At 42.6% G+C, this 11142-nt stretch overlaps 1 protein-coding gene across 1 annotated transcript in view; it reads left to right on the forward strand.

The window, feature by feature from the left end:
- Positions 1 to 11142, forward strand: part of PCSK2 (proprotein convertase subtilisin/kexin type 2) — a gene marked incomplete at its 5' end in the record, with an annotated part of 108389 nt that extends 97247 nt beyond the window's left edge. Inside the window, 2 exons of the mRNA XM_082306263.1 lie at positions 3068 to 3295; positions 7740 to 11142. Of these exons, the coding sequence (XP_082162389.1) occupies positions 3068 to 3295; positions 7740 to 8226 (715 nt within the window). The 3' untranslated portion in view covers positions 8227 to 11142. The remainder of the gene's footprint in view (positions 1 to 3067; positions 3296 to 7739) is intronic.

Raw genomic sequence — 11142 nt, forward strand, 5'->3', positions numbered from 1 at the left:
GACAGCCACGATGTAATAATTAATTATAGCCCTAAAAATACAAAGGTTTAATGAATTTTCTGACCACTTTAACTTGGATTACAACCTTAATATCTCAGCAGTAATTACCACTCCTCTTCATCTGGGCTATCCATGAAGGCTGGAATCTCTTGCCAAACTATCATGAGTAGAAATTAGACTAATAATATTTTGCAATTGGGTTTCTAGCCTTTGCTGAGAAGAAGGGTGGGGGCGGGAAGATAGAAAGAACTGTCAGTGTCTCCTGTCTCCTTCCAGGCTGGCTCTATTAAGCCTCCATTTTAGCATGCAGAACTACCCTGGAGGAGTTACACTAGCCGTCACAGGAATGGCTAACAATTTCCCATGCAGATGACTGCTGCCTGTCATGTGTCTTTCAGCTCATATGCAGTATATGTCTGACATGTCTCTAAAAACAGACCAATCTGTGAAATGGAAAGTACGGTTTTAAGATATGTAGCAGCTCTTAAAAGGTTTCAGTAAGAATGATGCAAGTGATGTCTGGTTTTCAGCTATTTTGTGTCACCTTGGAAAAATGTCAGTAATTTGCTATTCTGGTGTACATTCAGCATGCACACATGCTTATTACTTGGGGCACAGAAAACTGAAAAGCGGATCTTTTTAGGTTGATGGTTTGAATCAGACATATTGTAATGTTGAAAGAGTTCATCATAAAACAACTGGAATAGCTTTAGTTATGTAGAATTAGAATGTCAGTTCTAAAGCTTTCAGAAGACGTAAATCTATGGTACCTGATGAGATGCGTCCCAGAATCCTGAGGCAATTAGCTGATGTAGTTGCCAAGCCACTCTCCGTGATATTTGAAAAGTCATGGCAGTCAGGTGAAGTCCCTGGTGACTGGAAAAAAAGGAAAGATTGCATCCATTTCTAAAAACGGTAGAAAGCAGGACCCTGGGAACTACCGACCTGTCAGCCTCACCTCTGTGCCTGGGAAGATTATGGAACAGATCCTCCTAGAAGCTATGCTAAGGCACGTGGAGGACAGGGAGGTGATTTGAGACAGCCAGCACGGCTTCACCAAGGGCAAGTCCTGCCCGACCAACCTAGTGGCCTTCTGTGATGGAGCGACTGCATCAGTGGAGAAGGGAAGAGCTATGGATGTCATCTGTCTGGACTTCTGTAAGGCCTTTGACACGGTTCCCCACAACATCCTTCTCTCCAAATCGGAGAGATACGGACTTTATGGGTAGACTGTTCGGTGGATGAGGAATTGGTTGAATGGTTGCATCCAGAGGGTAGTGGTCAGTGGCTCAATGTCCAGATGGAGATCAGTGATGAGTGGTGTCCCTCAGGGGGTCCGTATTGGGACCAGTACTGTTTAATATCTTCATCAGTGACAGATAGTGGGATCGAATGCACCCTCAGCGAGTTTGCAGATGACACCAAGCTGAGTGGTGTAGCTGACACGCCTGAGGGACAGGATGCCATCCAGAGGGACCTGGACAAGCTGGAGAAATGGGCCTATGTGAACCTCATGAGGTTCAACAAGGCCAAGTGCAAGGTCCTGCACCTGGGTCGGGGCAATCCCCGGTATCAATACAGGCTGGGGGATGAAGGAATTGAGAGCAGCCCTGCGGAGAAGGACTTGAGGGTACTGGTGGATGAAAAGCTGGACATGAGCTGGCAATGTGTTCTCGCAGCCCAGGCGGCCAACCGTATCCTGGGCTGCATCAAAAGAGTGGCCAGCAGGTCAAGGGAGGTGATTCTGCCCCTCTACTCCGCTCTGGTGAGACCCCCCTGCAGCCCTGCGTCCAGCTCTGGGGTCCTCAGCATAGGAAGGACTTGGACCTGTGGGAGCAGGTCCAGAGGAGGCCACAAAAATGATCAGAGGGCTGGAACACCTCTGCTATGAGGAGAGGCTGAGAGAATTGGGATTAATCAGCCTGGAGAAGAGAAGGCTGTGGGGAGACCTTATTGCGGCCTTTCAGTACTTAAAGGAGGCTTATAAGACAGATGGGGACAAACTTTTTAGCAGGGCATGTTGCGATAGGACAAAGGGTAATGGTTTTAAATGAAAAGACGGTAGATCTAGACTAGATATAAGGAAGAAATTTTTTACAATGAGGGTGGTGAAACACTGGAACGGGTTGCCCAGAGAGGTGGTAGATGCCTCATCCCTGGAAATATTCAAGGTCAGGCTCGATGGGGCCCTGAGCAACCTGATCTGGTTGTAGATGTCCCTGCTCGTCACAGGGGGGTTGGACTAGATGACCTTTAAAGGTCCCTTCCAACCCAAACTATTTATGATTCTATGACAAGTGCCTGTTTCTCTGCAGTGCCTAGGCAAGCGGCACGAGAATAATAACTTATAAGTGCCCTTCCTGTCATCGTAATCACTGCAGATGTAGGAAGACAAGAGCTGATGATGAAAAATGATAACGAAATCTAGACAAATGTTACTTGACTGCATCCACCCATGCTAGTATATCACGGGTGACAAACCCCTGCCATTCCTTATAATGCAAGCCTACAGCCACCCACAGCCCATATACCCGTATTCACAGAATACTGAAATGACGAACACCTTGATTGATACAGCTCATCAGCTTTCTCAGATTGGGGCTTCTGTGGGTGAATCTCAGAAGGTCCATGGGAGAAGCAGGAGGAGCAGGCAAGGAAAAGAGGGCAAAATTTAAGAGGACGGCTAGGCGAAATGCTGTCATCATCCTTTTCTTTCTGTATTCTTTTCAGGATTTGGTACAATATCCTACTCATTTTATCAGCTTAAAAATTGCACGGTGGATCCATAATGTGTAGTTAAAAGCAGTTGTTTTCACGAACAGGGAAACAATCAGAAATGATTTTGCAATTTTGTGAATATATTTTGGGGAAGTACCATACAGTTGAAACCTATTCTTGTTCCCACTGAAATCAACAGAAGCTTTTTTTATTGAAATGTGTATAGATAGAATTTCTGTGTGATTCATAGAAGCAAATTTTACCAAAAGGCTTACTCAAACACCCTGTCTTTCTTTAATATATGCTTGGAAATACTGTACTGTTTGTTTTCCATGTTGCTCTTCCACAGCTCGGATCTGACATGGAGAGACATGCAGCATCTGACAGTGCTCACCTCCAAGAGGAACCAGCTTCACGATGAGGTTCATCAATGGCGTAGAAACGGCGTCGGGCTGGAATTCAACCATTTGTTTGGCTATGGTGTCCTAGATGCAGGAGCAATGGTTAAGATGGCGAAAGACTGGAAGACTGTTCCCGAGAGATTCCATTGTGTAGGAGGGTCGATACAGGAACCTGAGTAAGTGAATAGTCTGGTATATGTGTTTGGCTTCTTCCAGGTATTAGGAGACCACAAGCATGCATATATGTTGACAAAGACATAGATAATCAGAGAAACATAATGGATTTTTTTTTCTAAGAAAGCCTGACATCACAGTAGCATTGCAGCTATTTCAATAAGTTGATAAATGACATGATCTTTCAGTTCCTGGTTTGCTGGAGGAGCACATTCTACAGGTGTATCATTCTTCAGGTGTATCATCATTGCTAGTGCCAGCAGTCCTAATAGCAACATCTGTTTCTCCTGAGTACTTACAGGTATGTTTGTGCTAAAGTTTCTGTGAATAAAGAGCCTGTGCACAAACGAAAGTCTGGGAGGCTGGCACTATAAATTACATGAACTGCTGCTGCATGAAATATCTGTCAGCCAGGCCATATCTCCCTGTGACATATTCCAGCAGACAGTTTTATCTCCAGAAGACTGAAACAATCATCTACAGGTACCAGTGATTCAGTTTGAACACTACAGCGTTTAATTGTGTTTGGTTTATGTTCTTCAAATCTCTAATTGCAGGCTAGGTAATCAAATTATTTTCTGATTTACCTTCATGTGCTAAAGTGAATGAGTCAACAAGTGAATGAATTAATACTAATTGACTGCAACAGCTATAGTTCAATTCAATTACTTGAAATACTAATCTAATAATGGCCAATTTATGTCTATACCGTTTGAAATTTGACTTTTCAGTGCCATTTTTGAAGGCATCATTATTCTATTGGAAAAAGAAAGCAAACCAATATGCCACCCTCGCACGTAGCTCAGCCAGGCAAAGCGTAAGTTTGTTGCCAAGCTCCAGATGGGTTTGTGTTTGCAGGATCCAAGGTTCTCAGCTGAAATCTGAGTTTTAATTTATCTGGCCTACACATGCTCACAGGTAGGAAACAAATGAGAGTGCTGAAGCTGATTTTGAGCTATCTCTAGTTTATTCATAATTTAAATGCAGACAAATCATCTCGTTTATCTTACTGCAGCCCCATTTATTGAAATGGGGATCATCCTAGAGGAAGAGAGAAAATTTCTTTCTGTAGGCTTGGCTCCATGCGTTAGACAATGCGGTAGAAGTATTCTGGCAACAGACTGAGCCAGAGGTGGCCAAGTGCGATGCAGTAGCATTGTCTCCTTCTGCCTGTTTTTCTGTCTCGTTTCTGCTGGTGAACAGATAGAAAAGCAGAGGTGATGGTGCATTTCCTCCACTCCAGGGATCTGGAACTGCAGTAAAGCCTCCCTATAGCTGTCGTTACCCAACAGGCTCCAGAGTTGAGAAATACATTGCCTTGTATTGGTGTCTTTTGAGAGCAGCGCCCAGCACAGGCTTTGTGCTTGCAGCACACAGATTTGTAAAGAGGAGATGTGAAAAGCGTACAACAGCAGCCAAGTTATTTCAGCCAAGTCAGTCACGACCTAAGCCTCCTAGCCCTGCTGCAGTGAGTCTCGGTGTGCAGTCTGTGTGGGTGTCCCCCTATAATTACCTGACACATGTTAATAGTGCTGCTGTAATATTTATGTCCCCAAATGAAACACTGACAGGAGATAGTAAGAATCACGACTTGCAACGTCTACATTTTTTGAATTACACTGTAAATAAAACTAGTGAAGTCCCAGCATCTCCAGAGATTCCTTGGAAATGGAAACTACGCTGCACTTCTGCCATGGATAATTGGGTTATTTTTCCAGTTTGGCCTTGCGGGAGCAACATTTTCTATATATATTCTCTACATGTTTACATAGATACAAATTTTTGTAGATACAAAATACATATTCAATATATATTTAGGTAGGTAAGCAGTTGATACAGAAGTGTGTACCATAGGAGCATTGTCCATTAGCAGAAACAGGCCAGGAAAGAATTGACAGCCTTGAACATACACTGTGCTGAAAGCAGTCAGTATTTAAAGTGCCGCATTTCTCTGCTGTATGTAGAAACACTTGTTACCAATAGGAACTTTCCCTGAAGAGGGATTTGTGTTGGGTCAGCAAAAAGTAAAAAATTCAAGTCTGAAGCTGGCTGTTCCAGGGCGATACAAAGATGATTTAGGACAATCCTAGTCCATTAGCTGAGGAACAGGAGCATAGGAGTCTGCTGCTAGAGAGCAGTTAGCTCCCCCTGCTCATCTCTAACTGGGTACTATACTTCATGCAAAAGTGAATATTTTATATATATATAGGTGTATATATCTCTCTATATATATATCTCGATTAGGCAGCGGTACACTGTGAGGCTGTGGCAAACCCATCTCCTCTTCGGTTCCTTTCGTGTCAGGCTTTTTCCACTGCCCCTGCTTCTTTTTGTTTCTCTGGGGAAATTCACCTGGACTATTGTAATTAGTTTAGCAAAGCAGAGAGCGTTGGATCCTAATTAATAGGAAAGGGGGAAACAGAGCAAGCCTTTTCTCATGTGTTTCAGAGAGCTGAGATAACTTTTGCACTGCAGCACTTAGGAAGGTGGAGAGAAAAGCTGTCTGCAGCTGTCAGGCTGTCTGCGAAGCAGATGGAGTGGTAACACTGCTCTTATTTCTTTGGGTTTTGGTGTTGATAGATAGAAAAGACTCACACTGTGGGGTCCTCCCTCATTTACTGGAGGAGATAGAAAGCACTTATCACAACTGTTGGAACAAAGCACTGTTTGACAAAGCTTTGTCCACTGTGTGAGACTGCTGTGAGACAACATGAATTCAGGTTGCTTTGAGGATGATGCTTCCCATGCAGAGAAATTGCAGGTATATGGCAACTGTGGGACTATGATCCTTCACCTCTGGCTGGCATAGAGTGCCTTTTCCTTGTATTTTGGCACACAAAATAAATCTTGAGGGTATTATATGTTTAAATATTTTAGCTATAGAATATTTATGTTATAGCAGCTTCTGCTCCAGGGCATCCATAAGATTCAGAACAACGCAGGTTTCTCAGTTGAAGGTAAGTGTTTAAATGCCTTGAGGACCCGGACCTGATGTCTTTTTACTCTGCAAGTACTCCCAAGAAGGCAATACTCTATGAAAGGGGGGCAGAGGCTGGCCCCAGCCAATTAGTGAGGTACTAAGCTGTAATACCTGGAGCGCATCTCAAGAAGAAGAGAATTCCTGGAAGCTCGGCTTGAATGAAATGCTTTCACTGGTCTCTGAAGAACGCGCTATTTCATTAGCAAAGGGAAAAGGCTGGCACTTACTTGTTTTGAAAAGAAGGTATTAATTATCACAGTGTGGTCAATGCCCTTTAAAAGGGACTCTCTCTCTTATTTTACTGCGAAACCTAGGTCACAGAGAAGCCACTGGAAGAGGTAGTGACAAGCTGACTGGAGTCTTTTGTGACTTCTTCCCTTTTTTAATGATTGCAGTAATTCTTGTCTTTCAAGTATTTCTTTTAGACAGAGGAAAGCGTCACACTGCTCACAGCTCGCTGATGGCGAAGACGCAGAGACTTTTGTTGACGTTTCCAGTGTAGTTTGCCAGCCAGTTTCTGAGGCAACTGGTAATTGCCACTGGCATCCTGAGGCAGCCTGGGCCGCTGGCAGGGCGCTGCTCCCGGGCCAGGCACCCCTGCCCTCGGGCCTGCGCTGGGATCCCCAGCGGGACCACGCAGCGCACAGCGACTCCCGGCCTCCTCTGCGAGAGCCGGGGAGGCGTGGGTGCACCTTGCGCAGGGCTCTGCTCCACCTGCAGGCCTAGCTTTCTGGTAGTACCTGGGACAAATGTCCTTCAGTTAATTGTGAGTTTGCCTTCATAGGGACTGAATTATAACCGCCAAGAAACTCGTGACTTCGAGGTGCAGCACTTTGGCAGCTCAGTAAACAAGTGCAACTTCCTTTCTCTGTGTGTGTGCTCCTGCAGGGGAGCAGTTCAAGGACAGCAATTTTAATGGAAAAATATTTTTCAAATGGGCTGAAACTGGGATCCCATGTTTGTGCTGGTTTCCGAATCAGAACAAGGTTGTAGGCTTTAATGTGGCTGCGCTGAAATGCCGTGGAGCTGGCTCCTCTGGCTCCAGGCAGCCGTTCGCTGCTGTCTTTTAAGGCGACTGCCTGACACGACTGACTGCTCGCTGTTCTTCTACTGAATATACACATTATTATGCAATTACCCAATATAGTAGCGATAAGTAAAGGCAGCTATTAAATATGTTAATATTTCTTAAATAGCAGTACGTTCCTCTTAATTGTATTCCTTCTCTTTGTGTAGGTGTACATTTCATAATGTATTTTCAAATTAAGGTTTTGATATCACTTTCTAAAAAGAGAACGTTCTCTTTCTGGCTAAGTTTGCAACTATTATTTCCTTACCTTTCCATCTATTAATAAGGAAAATAGCGCAGGGTTTTCTGTGAGACACCAAAACCCAGTAGTTTTAGAATCAGCCATGTCATGCTGTCTATATCCTTTTAATTTGCTTACTTATCTTTTGAACTGCAGAAAGATACCACCAAGTGGCAAGCTGGTCCTCACGCTTACAACTGATGCTTGTGAGGGGAAGGAAAACTTTGTCCGATACCTTGAACACGTCCAGGCAGTTATAACTGTGAATTCCACTAGGCGAGGAGACCTCAACATCAACATGACCTCGCCAATGGGAACAAAGTCCATTTTACTGAGCCGGCGTCCCAGGGATGACGACTCCAAGGTGGGTTTTGACAAATGGCCTTTCATGACCACACACACTTGGGGAGAAGACCCCCGAGGCACCTGGGCTCTAGAGATTGGGTTTGTCGGCAGTCTGCCGCAGCGGGGCGTGCTGAAGGAGTGGACACTGATGCTGCACGGGACTCAGAGCGCACCGTATATAGACCAAATAGTAAAAGATTATCAGTCCAAACTGGCCATGTCCAAGAAGGAAGAGCTGGAAGAAGAATTGGATGAAGCAGTGGAGAGAAGCCTGAAGAGTATACTGAGCAAGAACTAGTGCTGTTCTGCATGACGGTGTCTTTCCTTCCCCAGATCCCTCTACTCACCTTTCTACTATCCAAACCTCTGTGTTAGACATAATACAATGATCGTCTCTGTAGCCAAATTATCACACTTTCTTGATTTTAAAGTCTTATATCTCGTCAATAATTATTTTAATTACCACTGAAGCAATCCTTTTTTTACTCTAAACCACAAATATACTGTCCCCCACCAAATACTATGTACAGTTTGTGACTGTAAATGATTTTTCTTTTGTGTCATACAAATAGGTAATAACCTGCAAACAAGTTGATGGCTTTTCCCTTCATATTTTTGTGGTAAATGTTGTTTGTATTAAAAAAAAAAAGAGTGAATTTTAACATTGGCAGTTGGTGATAATGGGCACATTTTTAAAAATTACCGTGAGAGAGGGAATCACAGAGAGGTTGGCTGGAGAGATCTTTGAACGTCTAACAGCTCCTTTTGCATCACTGACTTCAGTGGGACTTTCCCCATTGGGTTCAACCAAAGTAGCACTAGACCCTACAAAAAGAAAGAATCCAGAGATGAAGAAAATTTACCAAGCCAATTTGCCGAAATCCAATTCTTCTGAGAGTTTTCTTTAATATATACACTTCCACAACATACACGCTAACACTTCAGCCACAGGATGGTTCAACAGGCACGCAATAAGGAAGGTGAAGTGATGCCAAAGCCGGGTGACCAGGGGAAGTGCTTTGCAAACAGGGTCAGGGCATTCTAGAAGCACAAGTTTCAGTTTTGGGTTGTTTGTTTTTTAAAAAAATTTTGGCATTTTCAATCAATTTACCATCTTACAGCAGAATGAGCACATAGGGAATGAGCTGTAGGATTTCTGGCAACCTGTGTGCAGAAGTGTATCTGCTCATCTTTATACCGAGGTGTACCACAGCAGCGCGAGGCCGCGTCAGCATTGCCAACCACGCACCCCTGTTTTCTGGGGTTCACAACCGGGCTGTCAGTAAATTGCTGTGGGAGAGATTTGAAGTACGCAGTTTCAGTCCCAAAGCAATTTTTTATTCAAATTTCATTTTTAAAAATAGAGATTTGTTATTTTTATGTTATACAAATATATTTAAGGAGAAAAATATGCCTAAATTATTAACGTGTAATGCAAAGTTGGTCTTCTTGGGAAATAAAATGTAGTGTGTTTGGGAAGATTTGTTGGTAATCATTGCTCTTTGCTGTTTAAAGAGTCAGTCCCACCCTCGCTTTTCATACACGAGTAAAGTCAGTCTCTCTCACCCTCAGAGTCTGCTTTGGCTATCGCCGTGAGACGTAACATTCTCCTCGGTGGGGATTACTCATGATAGTAACCACTACATGTTCTCAGGTGTGAGATCCCAAATTTAACCTTTAAATAATAAAGGGTCTTGATTCTGCAAATATTTAGGCACTCACTCACAGTAAAGGCCATCAGTGGACCTACTCAAATTCTAATTTTAAGGAGGTGCTTCGGATCTTTGCAGGATCCAAGATCTACTTTTTAGCGGTGACTAGTTTCAGAATTTTATTATGTATTTTTAATATGCAGAGTATTCATCTAAAACATTTTAATAAGACTTGTCCTGGTTAATCAGGTGCAGAGTAGTAGAAACACATTAAGTAAATATTTATCTAACAAATTAAAAATGTAACCCAAAGGTTATATATGGTGCACACGTTTCACTTAAGAATGTATAATCTATGCTGTTGTTTCTAGTGAATATCCATCTTTTATCTTTTGGTAAAAGGCCTGTTCTTTCCTTTGCAAATCCAAATGCAAAATAAACAGCTCAACCTACTCAAAGTCTGTGTGAATTACACTCTAAACCAAGACAAGCAGCCTGGGGAGACTGCTCCCAGGTTCCTCGCTGCGTGCAGCAGTCCCTTCGGACAGCCGAGTCACGCTGGGATAAAACAGGCGCCGGCAGGAGAAGGATCAGGCCCCGTGTGATTTTTATTTTTGAAGTTATTTGTTCAAATACATTATAGTGCCAACTGTGTTTAATTTGGTGATTTAAAACTTAACCTAAGGACAGGATGGGTCCACTTCAAAGCATGAAGGCATGAGCCAAAACTCACTGAAGTGCAATGGGTCAGGGACAGGTTTGCTTGCATCTGCCGACGTGAGTGGATCGCGCTGGCGGCAGTAGGTTGCTGTGGAAGGCACCCAGTTCTCAGAAAGAGCAGCGTATACATATCAGAGGGAAGAATTTACCATATATATATATATTTATGCATACACCTGTATGTCTAAATGCATATGATGCACCTGTGGTATCTCTCTCTCTGTGTATATATATTACATATGATATGTATATTCAGAGTATGTTACATATATTTGCTTATAAATATATATATAGAATTACATATGGTATGTAATGTATAATGCATATACGCACATCATTACTTTTTGTGTGTATGTGTTCAAAGAAAGAGGTAACTGGAAGCTTCTGAAGGACTTACTTCTAAAATGTGGAAAAAGTTTTGGAATATGAAAAGTCCATGTGGAAATCTTAAATGACCGTGTACATGACTTTCCATTGCGTTCATGTAATTTTGCAGTTCTCTGTTCAATCATTAAATATCTTATAAAGCAGCAAAATAACTAGATGGTTGTTCATATTTTCATAATGCTGACATAATTTATTAAGTGAAAGATCCCGATAATGAGTGATATACAGAAATGGTGAGTTTTGATATAAGTATATATATAAAGCTAAGTGTATATACAATATAGAGATCTACTTCAAATTCTTCAGGATTTTTGCATCGGGGATCACTGAAAAAATATGTCCAGTTAGACTAAGTTTTTATGGTATTGCTGATGGAAAATAAAGTTAATTTGTTAGTATTTATAATAAAGGGGAAAATGAAGCTCATGATTTGAAACAGGTGAACACTGTTTAAC

Source organism: Platalea leucorodia, assembly GCF_965183815.1.
Source record: "Platalea leucorodia genome assembly, chromosome: 3".
Classification (NCBI taxonomy): Eukaryota; Metazoa; Chordata; class Aves; order Pelecaniformes; family Threskiornithidae; genus Platalea; species Platalea leucorodia.